The sequence below is a fragment of the Bos grunniens genome, chromosome 19 (genome assembly GCF_055505025.1).
Source record: "Bos grunniens cultivar Pamir isolate PY7600 chromosome 19, Bosgru_T2T1.0, whole genome shotgun sequence".
In the NCBI taxonomy this organism is placed as follows: domain Eukaryota; kingdom Metazoa; phylum Chordata; class Mammalia; order Artiodactyla; family Bovidae; genus Bos; species Bos grunniens.
The window spans coordinates 54215203-54239627 of record NC_141183.1 but is presented as its reverse complement, the minus strand read 5'-3'; the positions used below and the strand labels follow the sequence as shown (position 1 = coordinate 54239627).

The following is a 24425-nucleotide window of genomic DNA, read 5'->3' as shown; positions in this document are numbered from 1 at the left end:
GTCCTGGTCTGGACCCCTGGTGAAGGCAAGACTAAGGAGGCATCTACCGTCCTGGGGCCTCTGACCCACCGGGCCGGCTGACGGGGTCCCCAGGTGTCTTGTCACCTGGAAAGGGAACCACATTCCCATCAACCTCTTGCTCTTTCCTCTCCTGAGCACCCTCTGTTTCCCAACACTTGGCACAGGCCCGATGCAGAGCGAGCATGTAGCAAGCATAATACTTTCCGGGGCAGGGCACCAACAGAAGGGCTTGGTGCCCACGGTTCCCGCTCTCTGGTGGGAAGAGGGAACCAGTGAGGGAAGAGGGTCTGCTCAGTTTGGCCTGGCCCCTAGGCATCCAAGGACTGACGGCCTTCTATGTATGAATCAGCCCAAGGAGAACGCCTGGACGTCCTGACCTCCAGTTTAGAAAGGGCCCTGAAGCACAGACCACTCTTCAAGTTCAGAGCCCAGAGCAAGCCTCTTGCTGAGGGTCCAGCCCCACTGCAGACACAGAGCAAAGATCTCCATCTATGGTGCTTTATTATCATAATCATCAGGTATAAACAAATGGTATAAAAGGGCCCAGTTCCTCTCCAGGCAGCTCCTGTGAATAAGCAAGACAACAGGGTAAGGAAGAAAAAGGGGAGCCATGGACTGAGCCTGGCGAGCCTGGGCCCGTAACTCAACCCATGCGCAGCCCACTGCTAATAGCCACTCCTCCGGGGTCGTCACTCCTCCAGGGTCACTGCTTCACCTCTGATAACAGGACACAGTCAAGGTATAAGCTCCACAAGGGCAGAAATGGTGTCTGACTTTTTCTGTGTGTTTCCCATGCGGGCCACACTGCCTGGCAAGTAATGGGTGCTCAATAAACCCAATACTAGAGGATGCAATGGACCCTCTAAGAAGCCATGTCAGCAGTTATTTACAAAGGAAATTCAAGCTTAGCAAGGTCGAGGAACTTGTTCAAGGTCACACAGCTGGTAGGCTGCAGGATCTGAACCCAAGCAGTCTGGCTCCTTAGCCTGTACGTTTCACCAATCCACTCTGCTGCCTTCCACACACCTAGTATCAGCAAATACACACTCATGTATACACAGCACACAAAACACTACCCACGTTCACATGCAATACGCACAAAATGCAATTTCGATTCACTGTGCGCACGCACACACACACACACACACACACGAATGTCCAGTTGTTAGTGGTGTCTTTGGCTGGCACCCAGAACAGGGAGGGGCTCACCTAGAAAAGGGAGAGCTCTGTGGACCCAACCAGCCAGCCGAGAGATGCCCAGCCTCACTTCCCCACTGCCCTCCTTACCCTGCCTCTAGCGCCTTTCCCTCCAGGGAGCCAGGTTCAGTGCCGGCACCCTACTGCAGCGGACAAAGTCCCGAGGGAATCTGTTGGACATGAAGATGTTGTTCTTGGACACGAAGGTGATGCCTGTGTTGTCACAGATGATGCGGGGCAAGGAGATCTTGGCGAGGGCCTGCTGCTGCTTCTTGCTGAACACGCCCTTGTTCTGCCACCAGAACCTGCACGGGAACACCCACAGCCACTGTGCCTGAGGCCCTCCTGGGCTGGGAGGGCACCCACTGGCTGGAGCTGTTCCTGGCTGACAGAGGACCACGGTGGACAGCGGCCCCACAGCACAGGAGAGCTCCAGGCCCTCAGGCAGCCCAAGAGGGGATTCAAACAAATAGAGCCCCACTCACAGCTGCCCAGGTCCGCCCCCCCCCCAACCCGCTCCCACCCCAGCAGCCTCCAAGCATCACTAATGACAGACGGGCCCACTCTCCCATGAGACCCCGGGCCCTGGACAGGGCTACGTTCAGGCGGGGAGACGGGATGTACGGAGTGTGTCTCATTTGTCCACCCAGAGAGGGACACCTTGTTAAGAGTTTCCCCAAGGCACAGTTCATGCCAGGTGAGAACTGGGTGTGACAGAGGTCAGGCCCACAGTGGAATGAAAACAGGAGCGGCGGCCGAGGGGAAGCAAGGATGGGACCTTCCAATGGAGACTGGTGGCCCCGTGACCACGCCTGGGACCTGGAGAAGCAGTGACTAAGGGTGGCATTTTCTCTTGTCCCGCTCCTTGACAACCACAGATCCCTTCTTTTTGCACCCTCAACAGCTTCAGGGTACATCAGTGACGACCTTGAGGCTCCCCAGAACACACTGGAGAATCACGGACTCCTTCTAGCAGGAGGAAGCAAGGGGTCCCCCGAGGGGCAGGGGCAGGGGCAGGGCTGCGGGGCCTCCGCCCTCACCGGTCACCATCACGGAGCTTCCTGAACTGGGTCCCAATGAGGCAGGCGAGCAGCGGGCCCACGCGGCCATTTTTGTTCAAGGGCTCAGCTACGCCGCCTATCCAGATGTCAATGTTGTTGGGCGTCTGGTACAGTTTCATCAGCCTCCTCGCCAGGTCCAGGTTCCTCAGGACTGTGCCCAGCTCACCCACCGTGTTGGGCACTGGGAGCCCACAGAAGCGCCTCCAGGCGTTGTACCCTGTATGGGAGGAGTGGAGAGTGGTTGTGGGTGGGCCGCAGAAAGGCCGCCCTCCCAACACAGTGAGGCCACATACAGAGGTCCATGCAGGAAAGGAGGGCACAAAGGGGCTGCTTCCCGTCTACAAACCCCCCAGGGAATCCTCTGGCCTCCCTGGGAGCGTGGGCGCAGCTGGGTCTCTCCAGGAGCCTCTCTGTCTTCCCCTACCCTTCCCACTCTAAGGTAAATCCTAAATTGTCATCACTCCCGCTGGGTCCAAGAACAGGAGCATCTCCTTGCCCCTGTGGAGATCTCAGACCCGCGATGGGTGCAGTGTGTCTGGAAGGATCAGCCCCATACCAGCTGTCCCACAGCACAGGCATCAGCAGGATGGTAGGATGATCTGGGCTCCCATTCCAGCTCTGTCTCTTACTTGACTAGAGAACCCGGGCAGGTTCTGAATTTCTCCAAGCCTCAGTTTCCTCATCGTAAAATGGTGGTGGTTTAATCGCTAAGTTGTGTCCAACTCTTTCGACCCCATGGACTGAATCCATGGGATTCTCCAGGTGAGAATACTGGAGTGGGTTGCCATTTCTTTCTCCACATCAGTAAAATGGAAGTGATAATAATCTCTTCCCTCAGAATCCACACAAAATGAAGCAAAATAGATGGAGGTAGGTTTTCAGGGTAGTAGGGGCTCATTGTTATTATGGAGATGCCCTAAATTGGGGGGTTTCAGCAACACAATTTAGGGCATCACCGTAATAATATCAAGCCCCTACTGCCCTGAAAACCTACCTCCATCTATTTTGCTTCATTTTATGTGGATTCTGAGAGGAAGAGATTATTGGGGGGGGGGGGGGGTTCCAGCAACACAACAGAGAAGGCAATGGCACCCCACTCCAGTACTCTTGCCTGGAAAATCCCATGGACTGAGGAGCCTGGTAGGCTGAAGTCCGTGGGGTCGCTAAGAGTCGGACACGACTGAGGGACTTCACTTTCACTTTTCCCTTTCATGCATTGGAGAAGGAAATGGCAACCCACTCCAATGTTCTTGCCTGGAGAATCCCAGGGATGGGGGAGCCTGGTGGGCTGCCATCTATGGGGTCGCACAGAGTCGGACACAACTGACGCGACTTAGCAGCAGCAACACAAAGTAGGTGGAAGGTGCTGGAAACGGGGCAGAGGGGCCCAGGGGCCTGACTTCAGGCTGCATCCTAAGAGCAAGGTTCTGAGGGTTGGCGGTGGGGGTGGGGTGCCCCGGTAGCTGGGGGCACTGGAGAGGACAGGCGCTGGATTGGGAGGTGGGTGGGCCCGTGAGGCCAGGGCAGCCCCCTCACCAGGGAGGCCGTGGTCGCGGCTGCGCTGCATGTTGAGCGCAGGCAAGTCCAGCCCGATCCTCATGACTTGCTCAAACAGCCGCTCTCGGATCTCATCCACCGCGATTTGGTTCTGGCGGTTCAGCTTCGCAGGGGTGGCCATGAGGCCCCGCAGGATGGGGTCGATGCCACCTGGAGCAAGAGGAGCACGCTGGGGGAAGGTCCGGCTCGGTATCGGAGCTCAGACTGCAAGGAGCCGGACCCAGGGGCAGTGGCGGAGAGCGCTGAGCAAATGTGGCTCCTGGCGCCAAGGTCCCGGGTGGGCAGATCCTCACTGAGGCTCTGTGGTCTCGGGGATAAAGCCATTCAAACTCGTCAGGCTCAGATGCTCCCAGCCCTCCTGGGTCCCTGAGGATCCCAACGCACAGGAAGGAGCCAGCTCCCTGTAAGCTGTCTCACCCCACTCTCTGTTGTTCGATGTGCAAGCAGAGTCAAGTGAACCAGGCCGGAAATCAGATGCCCAGAAGACAGAAGGAAAGACAATTCATTCCGCCCTAGCTCCCTGTGACCAAGTCCACGCCCACCCCACCGGCTGCCAGTTCACTCCCTCACTTCCTGATAGCGTCTTGCTCACCTTCGAGCACAACCCTCCAGCTGGCAAAAAAGACTCTGCTGAGCGGCACGCGGGGGTTGGGCTGCATAGGTTGGTATCGACTGTTCAGGCGGAACATGAAGGGTTGGATGAGGGTGTGGCCGTAGCGGAAGGCGTTGGTGAAGACGTTGGAGATGCGCGGGTCCACCGAGTCGTTGTAGGAGCAGTAGGGGCGCAGGTACTTCCGCATGGCCTCCGGCCCCAGCACCAGGGGCAGGTAATCCCGGTAAGTGATGATCTAAAGGAAAGTCACTCAGAGTGGCCTCTCCACTCACCCCTCCCTGCGGATTCTTCACCTGCTCCTGACTCGGCGGGATCCCTCCCTCGTCTAAGGCCAAGGATTTGCCTCCCACAGTACTGGACCTGGGTCCCACAGAGTGGGACCAAGTGGCATAAACAGGGCTCAAGTGCTTGCCTGCTGTGTGACCTTAGGCCAGTTATTAACCTCTCTGAGCCTCAGTTCCTCAAATGTAAATTACGGGTAATTATGCTGCACTGTGCCTTAGAGGATGAAATAATAAAAGGTTCTGTGAGTCCTTTCATAGCTCCCTTGCCCTTGAGTTATTCCTGTCTCATTTCTCTTAACTAGCATACTAGCTGGAGAAGGCAATGGCAACCCACTCCAGTGCTCTTGCCTGGAGAATCCCATGGACGGAGGGCCTGGTAGGCTGCAGTCCATGGGGTCGCTAAGAGTCGGACACGACTGAGCGACTTCACTTTCACTTTTCACTTTCCTGCACTGGAGAAGGAAATGGCAACCCACTCCAGTATTCTTGCCTGGAGAATCCCAGGGACGGGAGCGTGGTGGGCCGCTGTCTATGGGGTCGCACAGAGTCGGACACGACTGACGTGACTTAGCAGCAGCAGCAGCATACTAGCTCCTTGAGGGCAAGGGTTGGATCTCATTTCTCTTGAAATTACTCAGTAGGCAACAAAGTGCCTGGCCCACAGTAGGGTTCAATCTAGTGTCTGCAGAAGGAAGGGAGGCAAAATGGAAAAGGGCCACCCTAGGTGATTTCTCGCAGTGAAAAGGGAGGAGAGGGAACAGACACACTCTAGATTCTAGACTCTGGAATCTCAGAGTTAAACAAATCTCATTTAAATTCTTTGTGCCAGTGGAAAACTGGTCACCCTGGTAACCCTCAGCACCAGCAACTCTCTCCAGTCCAAAGTTGAGGAGTATTAACAAGCGGTGTGTGTGTGTGTGTATGTGTGTGTGTGTGTGTGTGTGGTGTGTGCGCTCAAGTGCATGTTCATGACCTGGGAGAGGATGAGGATGCTGGAGCATCAAAACTTGGGAGAAAAGGAATCCCTTGGCAGTCCAGTGGTTTGGACTCTGCATTTCCACTGCAGGGGGTTCAGGTTCAATCCCTTGTTGGGTGACTAAGATTCCAAAAGCTAAGTAGCTCAGCCAGTAAATAAATAAAGCATTTAAATATTTCCCCCCAAATTGGGAGAACACCCCTCAGGGATAAGCGAGGACAAGGAGAGGGGGTGAGCTGGGATAGAGCCGTAAAGAAGAGGGAGTGTGTAAAGGAGCCAAGAGTGACAACGTGATGAAGGAAAGGAGAAGAATTTACGGAACGCCTACTGTACGCCTGGTGGCTCAGCTGCTAAAGAATCCGCCTGCAGTGCGGGAAACCTGGGTTCGATCCCTGGGTTGGGAAGATCTCCTGGAGAAGGGAAAGGCTACCCACTCCAGTATTCTGGCCTGGAGAATTCCATGGACTGTGTAGTCCGTGGGGTCACAAAGAACCGGACACGACTGAGCGACTTCCACTTTCACTGTGTGCCAAGCATTTTAGACTCACCTGTTTAAACCTGTCAGTATTATTCCTGGTAGACAGGAAAGTAGAAAGGAGAGCAAGCCTGGGAATGAGGGGATGAAAGGCAAGTGACCCTTGTCAGGCACGTAGTATCTGCCAGGTGTTTTCACATAGCTCATACGGGTTAATTTGCACAGCTAAGATGCGGCAGAGGCACTTTGGCATCCCAAGTCTGCTGACCCCTGGCATCACAGATGCCCAGGACTGCCTACCTGGACCATGGCTCCCACGATCTTTCGGGCTTCCTGATAGAGCCTCTCTCCATTCCAGTGGGCGTTCAGGCGCTTGAGCTCTTTGGCCAGCCGGTTGTGCTCCCGCACAAAGAGTGTGTGCATGGAGGTGAGCTCAGGCATCTCACTCGCACGGGAGTCCCCTTGGGGAAGCAAAAGCTACTGTCATTCCTAAGACCTCCCTCCCAGAAAGGACTTGCTCCACTGAAACTCCCTCTGGGGCCAAGGCCTCAAATGCTGCTCATCTCCACTCAACATTTCACGCCATGCTCAGTCTGCACCCCATCTAGGAGGCCTCCCTTGATTCCCTGGTCCACCATAGCAGCTCTTCAGTGCTGGCCGGGGATGCTCATCTACTAAGCATCAGATCTGACACAAGACTTGCCACCTCCCCATACCTGAGACTGCTGGCACCTGGAGGACAAGGACCATGGCTTGTGCCTTTTTGTATCTGACCCTCCCACCCAACATACACACAAACACATGGGGTTTAACACACTGCCTGGGACAAAATAGGAGATCCATGAGCACTGCTTGATTGACATTTTCTTGATTCAGGGAAGGCCAAAAAAAGTAGCATGCATGTTGGCTGTCCCTGTCTTCCTGCCCATGTCAGACACAGCAAATGATCACAGCCTTTACTCCTGATAAAATTAGATGCAGACTTCCCTGGCGGTCCAGTGGTTAAGAATCTGCCTGCCAATGCAGGGGACATGGGTGTGACCCCCGGTCTGGGAAGATCCCACATGCCATGGAGCAACTAAGCCCGTGTGCCACAACTACCGAAGTCTGCGTGCCCTAGAGCCTGTGCTTCACAACAAAAGAAGCCACCACAGTCAGAAGCCCACACACTGTGACTAGAGGAGTTCCCACTTGCCACAACTAGAGAAAGCCTGCACATAGCAGTGAAGCACTGAAGACCCAGCGCAGCCGAAAATAAAAATTAATTAAAAATTAATATAAAAAAAGAAATTGGACGCAACCTCAGAATCCTTCTTAACACAGGACTCTAGAAAGCCACTACCACCTGCTCAGAGCTGCCATGCCCACCTTACTACATGCTAACTCTGCAGCCTGCTTGGGAGAGAGAGTCAGGGCACAGGATGTTTAAAGGCCACACCTGTTCAAAAGAACCAAGAGTGACCCTCTGATCCCTCTAGTCCTCCCCTAACCCTGGGGAGCGGTTAGGGGAGGACTAGACACTGGGTTCAGTCCTCCCCAGCTCTAAAAGTCGGTGGCAAGGAAATTCCCTGAGAGTAGCTTTTCCTTCTCATTACTTTACAAGAGGTCAAGATCATCTGGGCCGGGGACACGTGACTCAACACCATGTGGAGGCAGAGGACTGCTGCTCTTTCTCCACTTGCCCAGAAAAGTCCACAGTGGGGCTGACCTTGATTCTCCTCCCCAGGGCCCAGCCAGCAGAGCCATCATGAGGAGAGGTTGAGAGGGCAGAGAGAAGGGCCTCAGACCCACTGCTGGGTTCATAGTTAAAAACACTGTATCAAGTAAAATTTCTGGGCATGGCCACCATCACTGCCCCAACCTTATCCCCAGGACTGCCAGTTGTCTAAATCAAAAATCCTACCCTCTTTCATTACAGGAATCAAGGTGGGTAAGGTGGTGATGTTCTGAAACAGCTCTGTCCCACAGAAATTCTGCACTGATGAACACGTTCTACATTTGAGCTGTCCTGTATAGAAGCCATTAGCCTCTGGGGCTACTGAACACTTGAAATGAGCACTTGAAAGGTAGCTAGCACAGTGGAGCAAGCTTGTTTTTAATTTAAGCTAAATTACATATAAATGAAAATAGCCATGTGTGCCTAGTGTCTGCCATATTGGCTACTGTTGTTCTAGAGGGTTGAGGGAGCCATGTTGCTCTCTGTCTCTTTGGTTTCCTGTCCCTGGAGGATTCAGCTTTCCCCTCTCGCAGAGCCCAAATGGAAAGGGAGCAACAGAGAAAGGGCTAGATAGATGCAGCCAGGCGCCTTGGCCACCCCTGAGTCTCCTTCTTAAATTTGGGGGGTTTGTTCTTGTCGTTTTGGGGGTTTGCTTTTGTTTTGCCTTTCTGGCTCCATCCAACTTGTTACCAAGGCAACAGCCTATTCACATCCTGTAAGTTGGTGAGGGAAGTCTCTGAATGCTAACCCCACATGGGGCTCTGCAATAGGCTCGCCGTGGCTCCAGTAGGGGGCGCCCTGCATCAGTCCAGGTCCCTGCCCAGGACTGACCTGCCAGGAAGCAGGGGATGTTCGCAGAGCGGTTGGTGAGGCGGCAGGGGTCATGGCGCAGGGTGTCGAAGGGCAGCAGGGCCCGGCCGTTGTCCTGGAAGCGGGTGTTGACGGCCAGCAGCCCCAGCTGGTTGGTCAGGTTGCGCAGCCTCATGGCCAAGGGGTCCTCGCTGCCGTAGACCATGCTGGCGTCCACGAAGGAGGTGAGCGCGTTGATCTGGTTGCGGATGGTGATGTTGCTATGGGTGCAGGCAGGGCTGGAGCGGAAGAAAGGGATGCAGTCCTGCTGGTTCTTGATGCGGGGGTCATTGGGCGGGATCTGAGGTGCAGAGAGAGAGGCCCCGCAGGCTCGCCGCGGCCAGAGACAGAGGTCAGGAGTGGCTCTCTCTGGTCCACCCGCCTTTTTAGGCCCTGAATTCCCGCCAGGGAAGCCGTCTGGAACCCAGGACCAGAGCGGGCAACCCAGACAGTAAACAGAGCCCCTCGGGCCCCTTAGCTGGCAGGAAGGCTTCTCAAGGCCCCCGAGGGATGAGCCTTAGGTTCCACCGGCAGAGTGTCTCTGAGCTGGAGGGGCGGTGACTGGAGGGCCGGCATGGGGGACCTGGGCACTTCTGGAGGTGCGCTAGCCAGTCCTCCGACCCTCCCCCTCAACCTCCTTTCTCTCCTCTCCTCTGACTCTGTTCCTCTCTCCTCGGGTCTCTGGCTCTCTCTCTGTCCTCTCCGGCGGCCTCCTCTTCTTTCCCTTCCCCCTTTTGTCTCTCTGGCTCTCACTCCGGCCCCTGTCTGCTTCTGTCCGCCTCTCTCTGGGACCCTCCTTCTTTCCTTCTCTCCCCTGCTACCCACTCTGCACGTGTCCACTCTCAGCCCCGCCGCAACCCCACTACCAAGCTCTGTGTGATGTGGGCTGGGGGGCCCCCCGAGTCGGGAGGGAAGACGACTGAGCCCCTGGCGCTTGCACACAGAAGTCTGAGGGGCAGTGGGAAGGTCCTCAGCACAGAGAGGGTGGGAGATGGTGGGGGGTGGAGGGGAGAGGGCGGTCAGGGCCAGGCTTGCTGGGACCCAGGGAAGGAAAGCTGGGCAGGAAGGGAGATGGCCCCTTCGGGGAACGATGCCCCCCTCCCCCGGCTCAGCGGGCTGCAGGGTGGGGCCGGGAGGAAGCACCTTGAGCGGGAAGCAAGGCGGCTGCTGCAGGCAGCTGGTCTCGCAGTTGATGCCGGTGAGGAAGGAGACGCGGGCGGCCGGTTCGGGGGAGAAGTCGAGGTCGTGGTCGAGCAGCTGGCCCCACTGCATGAACATGAGTGAGCGCTGCTGGTCCGGAGTCAGCTTCTCCGTGGGGAAGCGCACGATCTCATTGGACACGGCGCGAGCCTGTGGGACACCGGGCGTCAGGGGCCGTTGTCTCGGCCGGGCTGCTCTCCCTCCACCCGGCTGGGACTCACCAGGGGAACTGGGAAGCCGTTGCGCTTGACCCGGGGCGTCCAGCCGAAGGGCAGCGAGAAGCCATCCTCATACTCCGCCGGCAGCCAGCGTACAAAGGCGCGGTTGGAAGCCCCCAGAGTGGGGCTGCGCCTGGAGGGCAGGAACACGGTGCTGACACCCCTTGGTAGGGTCTCCAGCCTCCAGCCACCGCCCGCCCATCGATGGCCGGCCCCCAGCGGCCGCACCTGTTGTTGCACTGCCCGGTGATGGTTCGGTACTCGTCCTTCTCTGGGCAGCTCACCCCCAGGTCCTGGTGGGCGCAGCCGCTAGTCTTGGACAGCAGGTTCAGCTGGGCTGGGGTCAGCACGTCTGTGGACCGGGCAAAGTAGGAGGAAAGTGGGAGCTGTGCCCCTGTTTTCTACCCACTGCTGGGGAGCCTTGCTTGGGAGATGTGGTCTGAGGACATAGTAGGGGGATGCTAGGATACCCCCCGGAAGGAGGGATTGGGAGACCCACAGGGGTTGAGTGAGGCGCTGGAATAGTAGCCGGAACTGTACCTGTGACATTGAAGCGGCCTGGCCACAGGGCCCTCAGCTTCCTCTCCAGCAGGCTGAGGGCCACGTGCAGGTAGTCAGCTGCCCTCACAGCGGTCCTGGTGGCCGCCACTGGCTGCTTGAAGTAGGACAGGAGTTCCATGGGGCTGGCCAAGCCACTGTGAAGCCGCTGCTTGATGCTGCTTGAGGGAAGGAGGGGTGAGCCCAGAGAAAGGACGGGGAGACACTCAGCAGGGCCCCAGCCCAGAGCTGTGGGCTCGAAAGACCCAGAGCTGGGAAGCAGGTTTGTCTTTGTAAACATGGTTTGGACCTGGGAGTCCAAAGATGAGGCCATGGGAGGCATGGTCTTGAAGACATCTTCACACCCAAAGACAGAAAGACCGCCCGGCAGAGGGCCCCACCTCCAGCCGCACGTTCCCCGCTGCCTGTTCCTTCTCTAAAAGGCCGGGGACAGCCTCACCCAGAAGCCCCACCTTTCCCGCCGCTCCTTGTAGACTTTGTCCACTAGCCGCTTGGCCTCCTCCATGCAGGTCAGCACCACCGAGGTATCCACTTCCCCTGGGGCAGCTGCCCAGAACAGAGGTCAGGAGGTCAGGAATGGACCCAAAGTCCCCATGGGGCCCCAGAGCCCGGCTGGCTTACAAGGAGGAAAGGAATCCCGGGGACTCGGAACTACCCTTAACACGCCACCTTTTCCCTTCTTTCTGAACTGTTACCTGGAGGGACACCCTCCGAGGGCTGGAGCATGATCAGAACTGCCAGGAGTCCCGCCGAGCCCAGGAGCAGCCTCATCTCTGCAACAAGACCCCGTGCCCACGAAGTGTGCAAAGCCCACAGTGCGCTGGGGAGACAAGCGCCCCACAGCCGCCTCCTCCCAGGCCCCTCACCCCCTCCTTCTCACCCAGTGCCCCCGCAGTGGGTTCTGCCTACAGACAGAGTCTAGGACCCTACCTCTGAAGTTCCAGGGCTCCACCTGGCATTGGCATCACCTCTTAGCTGAACCTGGGCTTTTATGTTCTCCAGGCTGGGGGAGGGCTGGGGCAGGTGGGTCCCGCCCCTGGAAACTCAAGTCTCTCTCCAACCCCACTGGGGCCAGGGAGCACAGAAAGAACCCCCTCACGTGGGAGCAACAGGCAGTGGAGGAGGGACCAAAACCGGCTCCAGCCCGTGAACTTGGCACTCCTCCAGAGAACCTCAGCTCCCATGTGTGCTAGACCAGTGCTGTCCCCAAAGCGTGAAAAATTTACCCCCCCTCCAAAATTCTGGTTCAACTGAGTATCCAGGGTTCCTTTGCAAGGGATGAAAGTTAGGAACCGACAGCCCAGGGAATAATGGGAAACAGAAATTGGAGTGATGATGGCCCGATCTGCCTCCGGACACCGTTCCCCCACGCTCAATAGTAACCAGGCCCCTGGGGCCAACCATGGTGGGCAGCCCCTCATTCTTGGAGCAGGCTAAGGGGACAGGAAATCTGACTGGAGATCGTTGAGCTTTACAGGAAAGAGGAACGTGGGGACTATGGTCTGAGGACCAAGGTAACTTCCTCTATCCCTCTCCTCATCGCCTTTCCTCTTGGCTCTTGGTAGCGGACTGCCTCCAACAACCCCTCCATCTGCTCCCAGATTTCAGGAACCAGGAGAGAACAGAGCTGGCTGTGGTTAGTGGTCAGCTGGGTGACGCAGCCCAGACCCAGAGGAAGGCTGGCAAAGGGAGTGCCGGTGGGAAAGGTGCCCTACAACTCATGACAGTGTTCATCCGCCTTCCTGTGCCCTCGTCAGGCTGGGCACATGCCAACCATGGCCCCCATGTCCTGTTCGGTCTACCCACACCTCCTACCTCCAGACACCCTCCTGCACTCACTCTTGTCATCTATCGCCAGACCACTTCTTGGCCTAGAAACAAGGGACAGCAAACATCTTCCCGGTGTACCTTCCCACCTGCTAGGAAGACCCACGAGAAAGGGGCCATTCTTCCAGGGCTTGCTATGTGTGAACCTGGACAAGTGGCTCTTCATGAATCAGCTTCTAGAATTTTATAGGCTTTTGAAAAATACTTTTTTTTTTAACCCTGTAATGTATTTCCATTCATGAAATGTTATAGAATAAATAAATAAACTATTTACAAACAGGTGAGATTGTGGGTAATTTTTTTTCTTTCCAGCTTTGTCATCTTTCACAAAATAAAAAAAAAGAAGGAAAATAATTTCCCATATTCCTAGCACTGACTAATCCTCCCATTTCATAATTTGATATGTAGATGTAGGTATAATATGTATTTTATTTATTTATTACTTCATTTTGGCTGCACTGGGTCTTTGTTGCTGCTTGTGGGCTTTCTCTGCTTGCGGCAAACAGGGGCTACTTTCCAGTTGCGTTGCACAGGCTTCTCATTGCAGTGGCTTCTCTTGTCGTAGCTCATGGGTTCTAGGCGTGCAGGCTTGAGTAGTTGCAGCACGTGGGCTTAGTACTTGTAGAACACAGGCTGTAGAGCTCAGGCTTAGTAATTGTGGCTTTTGGGCTTTGTTGCCCCTTGGCATATAAAATCTTCCCAAACCAGGGGTGGAGCCCATGTCTTCTGCATTGGCAGGTGAATTCTTAACCACTGGACCACAGGGAAGTCCAATATGTATTTCAAACAGTGATAAGAACATACTTATCCCTGATGGTCCAGCGGTTAGCACTTGATATTTTCACTGCCGTGCCCTGGGTTCAACTCCTGGTCAGGGAACTAAGATTCTGCAAGATGCAAGGTATGATCAAAAAAATACCCAAAAAACCATACTTTAAATATTATTTTATAATCTGACTTCTGTGTCAATAAACAGATTTATTTCATTCTTATGTCTGCATAATATTTTGTATGAGATGCTATGTTTTATTCACTAATCCTCTCTTGTTAAGATACGTGGGTCATTTCCTATTTTCACTGTTAGAAGCAGTGCTGGGATCGTGATCCATGTAAATCTCCAGTCACCTCTTCAATTATTTCCTTAGGTAAAAAGTCCTGAAGGAAAATTGCTGCATACCTGGGTATCCACATTTTTAAAGCGTTCACCCTCCCAGCCGTGCTTGGAAGCACCCCATCACCCTTGTTAGCTCTGACAGTTAGTGTCCTTTTACTCTTTTAAGGGAATGGTCAGAGCCCAAGAGGGGAGAGACATTTAATACAAGCTCCTCATGCTCGCTTCGGCAGCACATATACTAATATTGGAACGATACAGAGAAGATTAGCATGGGCCCTGCGCAAGGATGACACGCAAATTCGTGAAGCGTTCCATATTTTTTAAGAGACACTGATGTATAAAACAGTGTTTTGGACTCTGTGGGAGAGGGAAAGGGTGGGATGATTTGGGAGAATGGCATTGAAATATGTATAATATCATATATGAAACGAGTCGCCAGTCCAGGTTCAATGCGCGATACTGGATGCTTGGGGCTGGTGCAATGGGACGACTCAGAGGGATGGTATGGGGAGGGAGGAGGGAAGAGGGTTCAGGATGGGGAACACATGTATACCTGTGGCGGATTCATTTCGATATATGGCAAAATCAATACAATATTGTAAAGTTAAAAAATAAAATTAAAAAAAAATACAAGCTCCTCTTAGCACAGATGAGGAAGACGGAGGTCTGGGAAGGAAATGACTTTGCTGATAGCAGCGATGTGACAGCTCGGAATAATCTACTGGTCAGATCTCTTGACTTACAAACAAGCGCTCTTTACCCAATGGCCTCTGAAGGCTTACTTCTGACCTTTCACCCAGCATTGTTCAACGAGCAGTTACCAAGCCGTTGCAAATGTCAGGTACCGTGCCCTCTAGTGAGCAAAGACCCTGACCTCAACGAGCACAGGAGGATGCGGACAGACAGCACCCCAACAACCCTGGGCAGAAGTCTTCAGGAGCACCGGAGAAGGCCTTTTTGAGGAATTAGTATTTGAGATTGCCTTGAAGAATGCTTAGAAGTTGGACACAGGAAGGAAGAGTGCTCTGGCCCCTGAGGATGACACAGCACAGCTCTGACACTGGTGGGCTTCATCTGGACGGTCCCAACATGGGGGAGAGGCTGGGGCAGGCTGAGGCTGATGAAGCAGGCTGAGGTCCAGGACACAACACTCTTGCTGACCTCCTGAGAAGTCCTTGTTCTGAAGGCTCCAGGGAGCCATGGAGGCCCTGAAGTGCGTGGGCAGAGTTCATTTTAGAAAGCTCACGTGGGCACTTCAGGGACCAGCCCAGAGGCCCAGTGCCAGGCATGAGGCAGTGATTCATAGGCATCAAGAGACCTGCCCTGATTTCTCACACACACGTGGCGATGAGGCAGTGAATTTTGAAAAACTGAAGCATTTTCAAAGAATGATACTAAAATGCCCTAAATTCCCGGTGTGGATGGGGGAGGATTCTCAGGATGGACCGTCCCAAACCGCCTGCCTTTGGCCCACGATGGGGGCTGTGGGCCTGCATTTGTGTGCAGAGGTTTAAGATGCTCTACGATGATGTGTGATGCTCTTTATGATGTTTGCAACCAATTAATAAAGGGCCAAATGACATCGTTGAAGGCTGACCAGTCTGTATCATTGTTGATTCCTCTTCTCTGCCCTGTTTGTCTGAATGCATGCAGGCTAAGTTGCTTCTGTCATGTCCAACCCTTTGCGACCCTATGGACTGTAACCCGGCAGGTTCCTCTGTCCATGGGATTCTCCAGGCAAGAATACTGGAGTGGGTTGCCAAGCCCTCCTCCAGGGGTTCTTCCCGAGCCGGGGACAGAACCCTTATCTCTTACGTCTCGTGCCTTGGCAGGCGGGTTCTTTACCACTGGTGCTACCTGGAAGCCCAGGTGTAACTGAGGCTCAGAGGGCTTCTCAGCGTGCAGAGTAACCAGAAGGAGAATGTGTCTGCCAGAAGAGAGACTTCTGACAAGACTCATGGCACAAATTATCCCTAGCTTCCCATCCTGGGGTAGCCTCTGGAAGGTGCTGCTGAGACTGCTACATTTTGACTACAGTCCTTTGTGGGAGACCCCCTCCACCCACACACACTGCCCTTCTCCGCACTTTACCTTCCCAAACATCCCCACTCCTAAGGTGAAGTCCAACGTCTGTGGGGTAACGGGCTCTCTCTGCTACTGCTTGCAAAAAAAGTTTATCCGTCTGTGGGGTAACGGGCTCTCTCTGCTACTGCTTGCAAAACAGTTTATTCTTTCTTAATGCTATTTAGGAAACAGTTCAGTTGGGATTACAGTGCATGTGTGGCTGGAGTGAAGGAGGTTATGGAAGATGGGGAGGGGGTAGGGACAGTGACCCCTCAAACACCCGAACTGCACCCCGTCCAAAGTCTTTGCTTTCTCTCTCCTTCAAGTTTTAAAATTAATATAGAAGTATGCAAGTAATTCATACCTGGATATGTTTTGAATAAAATTAAAATGTTGCAGGTCAGTTTCTGGATTAGATTATTGCATCATTTTCAATTATAGTCCCTTCCCCCTACTCTTGAGACATAAATACTGTTGTCATTTCTGTGTTTGTCCTTCCGAATCTTTTTACCTTACATTCATTTATGCAGGTAGATCTGTGGGAAATATTCTTGTTTGTTTGTTTTTCCATAAATGATATCACATTATACACACTGTTCAGCAGCGTGCTTCTCTCACTCAACAATACCTCTTGCAGATCTGTAATCATGTGTTACTTACAAAACTGTCTCACTTTAGACCCGAGAGACACAGGTTTGATCCCTGATCTGGGAAGATCCCCTGGAGTAGGAAATGGCAACCTGCCCCAGTATTCTTGCCTGGAAAATCCCATGCACAGAGGAGCTGTATGGGGTCACAGAATCAGACTGAGCGACGGAGCATGCACACTCGGTGTTCTTTAGATGATATACCACCGCTAGGCAACTCTTCATCATTGTTGGAGGCTGACACTTTTCCATTTTTCACTATTAAAAACAGTGCGGCAAGAGCCTCTTTGTGTGCACACGTGTGTTCTCCAGAGTAAAGACTGAGAAGTAGGGCATAGGTTTTATGCATTTTAAATGTTTAATAGGTATTTCCAAAAAAGTAAAATTCTTGTAGGCGAAGATCAGAATCACACTATTGGTTCAGGTTTTACTTCTTTGGTTAATAGTTTGTGCATCATTTTAGTTGTATTTAGTTCTGTAAATTTCCTGTTTGGTTTTCTCCATTTTCCTACTGATTATCACTCTTTTTATTGAAGTGCAAAGTTATTATCTGCTCTGGATAAACAGTAATCTGTCACCTGTTATGTGTGTTGCTAATATTTTTTTACAGTCTTGTCACTTTTCATTAATTTTTTGTAGGGTCTCAATTTTAAGGTGGTCTGATTTATCAATCTTTTCCTCTATGGATTTTTCTTTTCAGACTTAAGAGGATCTACCCTTTTTCAAAAATCATAAACTTATATATCCTCCTATATATTTTTCTGAAAGCTTTGTTGTTGCTGTTCAGTCTCTAAGTTGTGTCTGACTCTTTGTGACCCCGTGGACTGCACCACACCAGTCTTCCCTGTCCTTCACTATCTCTTGGAGTTTACTCAAACTCATGTCCATTAAGTCAGTGATGCTATCCAATCATCGCATCCTCTGTCGTCCCCTTCTCCTCCTGCCCTCAATCTTTCCCAGCATCAGAGTCTTTTCCAATGAGTCAGTTCTTCGCATCAGGTGACGAAAATATTGGAGCTTAGATTGCTAAATCATCTGGAATTTTTGTGAGTGAATAGTGTAAGGGAGAGAGCTATCTTCATTTCTTTCCAAATGGAAAACCAGTTGTCCCAATGCCTTTAACTGAATAATATGTTGTTTCTCCACTGAACTGAGATGCTACTTTTATCATTTACCATAAATGTGTGTGTTTCTAGATTATTCTGTTCTATTGATCTACTAGTCTATTTATCCGTTTCTATGTCAATACCTAATGATTGCAGTTGCCATAACTTTCTAATATGTTTTGATTTCTTATAAGATAAATTCTCCTTTCTTATTCTTCTTTTTCAAAAGAATCCTCAACATTCTTAACATTGTGGTCTCTTGTGAATTTTTGAGTGTCTAGTTCCATGAGAAAGACAATGGAATTTTAATATTATTTTCAATGTATGCATAAATTTGGTGACAGTTGGCATCTTATGATAGTAAATCTTTCCATCCATGCACATTCATCCATTTAACATGTATTTACTTAGCATGTCTGTGCCAGCCCTGTTCTTGGCGCTGGGGATATAGCAATTAACAAATTACTTGCTCTCGTGGAGTTTACATTCTTGACAAATATCGTATACCATTTTATTTAAGTCTACTTTTATAGTCTTCATTGAAGTGTTATTGTTTTACCCTCTTGCTAGGTTTATTCCTAAATGCTTTCTTTTTGAAAAATGTATATAAATTTGGTCATTGAGTTTCCACACAGAACCTATAAAATCTATAATAATAAATATTCTCTTTCCCTTAAAAGCTTTCAGTGTAAGTATTTTTAAACAAAAGAATTTAGCATACTTCTTTTGGTTTTCTTTAGACAGTGGATTCATAGAGTTGAAAAGCACTGGACATTTTTAACCCTCTATTCTAGAAAGGTTGCACTTCCTACTTTATGAACAAGATTAAAAATTTTTAAAGAGTGAGCATTCAGACTTTTGTTAGTTTCAAATAATGACTTTCAAATTTGTTTAGGATAGTATGGTAAAAGTAAAGATGGGTTAAGTTACATGACTACGTAAATATTTAATGGTTATTCAGTTAATTCCTTTTATACTTGTGATTTTTGGTGGGGGTTGGGGGAGGAGGACAGAGGGCTGGGATAGGTGGTAAGCTTCCATGAGACAAAGTTCTACAAAATGACACTAAAAATAAGAAGCACAAAATTCAAAGTAAAATAATTCAACAGCATCTTTATCAATCAGACAGACTAGCTAAAATTTAAAAGGATGGATAAAGCCAGTGCCAGACAATGTGTGAAAAAATAAGAGTAGATTGGCTCTGTGCCATGGGATGGCACTCTGGCACTATCAGTCAAAATCTAAAATGTACACTTGCTCTGACTCAACATTTCTACTTCCAGAAAGGAATTTACTTTTCAGATGCATTCTCAGGAAAACAGAAAGATACCTACACAAGAGTGTTCATTTCAGCCTCATTTGCAACAACCAAGAATACTATAAACAAGCCAAATGTCCTCAACAAAGTTTTGCCATATTGTGGCACATCTACATAATAGTCTTTTATGCAGCCCTTTAACCCTAACAAGGCTTGTGTTCCCTGGTGGCTCAGACAGTAAAGCATCTGTCTACAATGCAGGAGACCTGGGTTCAATCCCTGGGTCAGGAAGATTCCCTGGAGAAGGAAATAGCAACCCACTCCAGTACTCTTGCCTGGAAAATCCCATGGACAGAGGAGCTTGGTGCAGGCTACTGTCCATGGGGTCGCAAAGAGTCGGCAGGACTGAGCGACTTCACTTTCACTTTCACTTTAAGCCTAACAAGGGAGGTCTGTATGTAGCAATAAAGCTACCTTGGGACTTTCCTGCTGGTCCTGTGGTTGAGAATCCATCTAGCAGTTCAGAGGATGGGGGTTTGATCCCTGGTCCGGAAACTAAGGTCCCACTTGCCTTGAAGCAACTAAGCCCACCTGCTGTGACTACTGAAGCCCTTGACGTCTGAAGCCCGCAGCACAACTAGAGACTCTGTGCACTGCAACGAAAGATCCAGTTTGCTGCTGCTAAGACCCAACACAGCCAAATAACTAATTTTTTTAAAAGATAGTTTAAAAAAGAAAGAGATGTTGCTGAAAGGAAAGAACTAATTATAAAACATTGGTTGACTTGCTAAGTCGTGTCCGACTCTTGCAACCCCATGGACTGTAGCCCACCAGGCTCTTCTGTCCATGGGATTCTCCAGGCAAGAGCACTGGACTGGTTTGCCAATTCCTCCTCCAGGTGATCTTCCCAAACCAGAAATCAAACCTGGGTCTCCTGAATTGTAGGCAGGTTCTTTACCAACTGAGTTACAAGGGAATCCCTATAAAACATTATGCATAATGCCATTCATACAAAGCACACACATTCACATGACATGTATAGGCAACACACATATTTTAAATATGTATAGAACATTCTAGAAGCAGACGCAGAAGCCTATTAGCAGTGGTTACCTTTGGAGAATGGAACTGAAAAGGCTGAAGCAGTGGAGGCTTTATTTTAAAGTCAATACCCCTCTGAGAGTTTTACCAGGAAAAATATAATTTTACCACAAAAGATTAATAATCTCTCCCTCCTCCTCAACCTCCCCTCAAAGTAGCAAACTTTGATTTGTTGTACATAATCTGTGCTTTTGGATTACTTTTACTTTGATTTCTTAAAATAAAGTCAAATGTTATCAAAGATTGAAATGATAACCTTGGCACACATGGCATTTAGGATTAAGGGCCTCCCGTGTGGGAGACTTCAGTATCATAAACGATAATTTAAGTATAGCATTCAAGTCCAAATTTCTTTGTCTTCAATACTTGGAAGATTTGTTGTTGTTGTTCAGTCAGTATGCTGTGGCCAACTCTTTGCAATCCCATGGACTGCAGTACACCAATACTTGGAAGATATTGCTCTATTATCTTTATGCATCTAATATTGCAGTCAAGTTCTCTGTCACAAGTAGACTTCCAGCTCCTGAAATTCTGCTAACCCTGATTTCAGACAAAGCAGAATTAATGTGGGTTACAGGATCTATTAGCCAAACTTGACCGTGGAGATATCATGGAAGTGAGACATGGAAGTGAAATTGTTGTAGAGCAAGAAAATAACAAGAGCTGTGGGAAACCCCCAGGGAGACAGAAGGATCCTGGAACCTGGTGGGGAAGGCAGAGAGTGGATAAGGCCAGGACCAGGCATCTCCAGAGGGGGTGGTGCTAAGGAGAACTTTCTAGTTATGCCCTCCTCTCTGCAGGGACTGCAGGCAGGAAAAAGCCCCTTGCGACCAACAGAAGTGTGTGAGAGAGGGCGTTACACAGTGGTGCTGGATCCTGGTCACATTCAGAAACAAGAGGTCCTTTCCCCTGCCCTGAGGACCAGAGTTCCATGACCCAAGGGGAGGTTCTTACCTTAACAGAGAATGGAGACTCCCTAATGGGTAAGGACCCATGGCTGAGGGCAGGTAGGAAACGGAGAATGGATGAGCCCAGATGTTAACCCCAGAATCTCTCTTGCACGTGAGTCTCCCACCGTCACCACTGCTCTTTACCCAGTACACACTCCTCAATTCAGCATAAGGGGTTCAGCCTAGAGCATAAGCTTTCATCGTCCTCCCAGCTCATGACCACGTAGAATTTATCCCAGGAAAAGTAAAGTTAGTTTAACATTCCAAAATCAATCAGTGAGATTCGCCACAACTAAGAAAACTGGGGCAATCTCTCATCAGATGCCAAAAGAGCATCTGACAAAATCCAACATCCATTAGTGATTGTTCAAAAACAAAACTTCTCTGCAGATGAGAGAAAAGAGAACTGTCCTACACACTGCTGGGGAGTGGGAGGGAGGGTGAATGTACTCTGGTGCCGCCACGATAGAAAACAGCATGGAGGTTCCTTAAGAAACTAAAATAAATAGGGAATCCCCTGGCCATCCAGCAGTTAGGACTCGGTGTTTTCACTGTCTGGCCTGGTTTAGTCCCTGGTCGGGGAACTGAGTCCAGCAAGCTGCATGGCCTGGCCAAAAGAAACCTAAACATACAGTTGCCATATGATCTAGTAATACCTAGGCATATATCCAGAGAAAACTATAATTCAAAAAGATACATGCAGGACTTCCCTGGTGGTCCAGTGGTTAAGAATCTGCCTGCCAGTGGGGTTCAATCCCTGCTGCAGGAAGATTCCACAGTCATGGACCAACTGAGTCCAGGCACCACAGTTACTGAAGCCCACACTCTCTAGAGCCTGTGCTCCACAAGAGACGCCACGGCAATGAGAAGCCTGTGCGCTAAAATGAAGAATAACCCCTTGCTCGCCACAACTATAGAAAGCCCAAGTGCAGCCACAAAGACCCAGCACAACCAAAAATAAATAATTTTAAAAAAAGAAAAGTAGAATAATAAAAAATTGGAAAAAATAAAATAATTTTTAAAAAGATATGTGCACCCCAATGTTCATAGCAGCACTTTTTACAATAGTCAAGAGAAAGAGACAACCTAAATGTCCATAGGCAAGTGAATGGATAAAGATATAATATGTATACACAACGGAATATTACTCAGCCATAAGAAAACAGAATGAAATAATGCCATTTGCAGCAACCTGGGTAGACCTAGAGATTATTATGCTAAGCTTGAAGTAAGTCAGACAGAGACAAATATATGATATCACTTGCATGTGGAATGTAAAATGTGATACAAATGAATTTATTTGCAAAACAGAAACAGACTCACAGACGTAGAAAACAAACTCATGGTTACTAGAGGGGAAATCTGAGGAGGGAAAAATTAGGAGTTTGGGATTAGCAAATGCAAGCTACTATATATAAAATAGATTAACATCAAGCTCTTACTGTATAGGACAGGGAACTGTATTCAATATCTTCTAACAAGCCATTATGAAAAAGAACTTGAAAAAGAATATATATATTTAAAAATAAAAATAAATTAAGACTGATTCTCTTTTTAATTAATTAGTCAATTTTTTGAAGTATAGTTGATTTACAATGCTGTATTAGTTTCTGGTATACAGCAAAGTGATTCAGTTATATATCTTTTTTAAAGATTCTCTTCCCTTATAGGTTATTACAAAATATTGGGTGTAGCTTCCTTTGCTATACAGTAGGTCATTATTGGTTATCTATTTCATATGTAATAGTATGTATATGTTGATCCCAAATTCCTACTTTATGCCTCCTATCTCAGTTCGTAAAGAATCTGCCTGCAATGCAGGAGACCCGGGTTTGATCCCTGGGTCGGGAAGATCCCCTGAAGAAGGAAATGGCTACTCACTCTAGTATTCTTGCCTGGAGAATCCCATGGACAGAGGAGCCTCACAGGCTAAAGTCCATGGGGTCTCAAGAGTCAGACGCGACTTAGTGACTAAACCACCACCACCGACTTCCCGTTTGGTGACCATAAATTTTTTTTCTGTTTGAGTCTGTTTCTGTTTTATAAGTAAGTTCATTTGTATCGTTTTTAAAATTCCATATATAAGTGATTTAATATGTATTTGTCTTTTCCTGGCTGGCTTACTTCACTTAATATGATAATCTCTAGGTCCTGTTGCAGCAATCTATGTTGCTGCAAATGGTATTATTTCATTCTTTTTTACGGCTGAGTAATATTCCATTGTGTGTGTGTGTGTGTGTGTGTGTGTGTGTGTGTATACCACATTTTCTTTATTTTTTTTAAATTTTATTTTAAAACTTTACACACATTTTCTTTATACTTTTCTCTGTCGATAGGCATTTAGGATGCTTCTATGTCTTGGATATTGTAAATAGTGCTAAAATGAACATTGGGGTACATGTATCTTTTTGAATTATGGTTTTCTTTGGATCTATGCCCCAGGAGTGGGATTGCAGAATTATATGATAACTCTATTTTCGTTTTTTTAATTAATTTGTTTCTTTATTTTTATGGATGCACTGTGTCTTCATTGTTGCGCTGGGGCTTTCTCGATTTACGGTGAGTGGGTCTACTCTTTGTTGTGGTGTGTGGGCTTCCCACTTCGGTGGCTTTCCTTGTGGTGGGGCCTGAGCTCTGGAGCATGCAGGCTTCAGGAGTTGTGGTGCATAGGCTTAGTTGCTCCGTGTCATGGGGAATCTTCCAGGGCCAAGGATCGAATCCGTGTCCCCTGCACTGGCAGGCGGATTCTTAACCACTGGACCACCAGGGTAATCCTATTTTTAGTTTTTTAAGGAACCTCCTCCATACTGTTCTCCATAGTGACTGCACCAATTTACATTCCCACCAACAATGTAGGAGGGTTCCTTTTTCTCCATACCCTCTCCAGCATTGATCATTTGTAGATTTTTTGATGATGGCCATTCTGATGGGTGTGGGGTGATACTTCATTGCAGTTGTGATTTAATGTAGATTCTCTTTAAAATAAAACAAAACAAAAAACACTTCTCTGCAAATGAGGGATAGAAGAGAACTTCCTCAAACCAGACAAAGGGCATCTACCAAAAAACCCTATCACTAACATCATAATGGTAAAAGACTGAAGGCTTTCTCTGTAAGACTAGAAACAAAGCAAGTGTGTCCTTTTCTTGTATTTCTATTAAGCGTTGTACTGGAAGTTCTATCAGTGCAGTGAGGCAAGCAAAAGAAATTAAATGCATCAAAATTTGAAAGGGAGAAGTGAAACTGTCTTTGTTTATACACAGTATGATCACATGTGTAGAGGATTCTAAGGAATCTATAAAACAACTGTTAGAACTAATAAGTGGGTTTAGTAAGGTTGCAGCATGCAAGCCCAAAACACAAAAACCACTTGTGTTTCTGTTTTCTAACAACAAAGCATCAGAAACTGGAATTTAAAGTAATAGTACCATTTATAATTTTATCAAAAATATCAAATAATTAAGGATAAATCTGACAAGATGTACACAATCTATACTGAAAACTACAAAACATGGCTAAGAGACATTAAAAACATACGTAAACAGAGAGATAGACTTTGTTCATAGGTTCACATCATTCAAATGTCAGTTCTTCCCAAATTGATCCGTGTGTTTCTTGTTTCCTTGCCTTAG

At 49.2% G+C, this 24425-nt stretch overlaps 1 protein-coding gene and 1 non-coding gene across 3 annotated transcripts; one reads left to right on the top strand and one right to left on the bottom strand.

Annotated features, from left to right (window-relative positions):
• Nucleotides 1-505: 505 nt before the first annotated feature.
• MPO (myeloperoxidase) lies at nucleotides 506-11775 on the bottom strand. 2 transcript variants are annotated; one of them, XM_086360759.1, is made up of 14 exons: nucleotides 11657-11775; nucleotides 11422-11499; nucleotides 11179-11272; nucleotides 10709-10884; nucleotides 10397-10520; nucleotides 10172-10301; nucleotides 9894-10100; nucleotides 8733-9051; nucleotides 6485-6645; nucleotides 4429-4684; nucleotides 3816-3986; nucleotides 2259-2496; nucleotides 1309-1523; nucleotides 506-586 (listed from the first exon to the last, which is right to left on the bottom strand). In XM_086360759.1, the coding sequence occupies exons 2-13, from the start codon at nucleotides 11495-11497 to the stop codon at nucleotides 1316-1318; spliced, it is 2160 nt and encodes a 719-aa protein (XP_086216885.1). In that variant the 5' UTR covers nucleotides 11498-11499; nucleotides 11657-11775; the 3' UTR covers nucleotides 506-586; nucleotides 1309-1315. The 2 variants fall into 2 exon arrangements, with proteins under 2 accessions (XP_086216885.1, XP_086216886.1); XM_086360760.1 differs by lacking the exon at nucleotides 11657-11775 and having other exon boundaries at nucleotides 11422-11535.
• Nucleotides 11776-13881: 2106 nt separating this feature from the next.
• Nucleotides 13882-13988, top strand: LOC147352711 (U6 spliceosomal RNA). The gene has a single exon (XR_015148510.1). It is a non-coding gene; the product is annotated as a U6 spliceosomal RNA (small nuclear RNA).
• Nucleotides 13989-24425: the final 10437 nt, after the last annotated feature.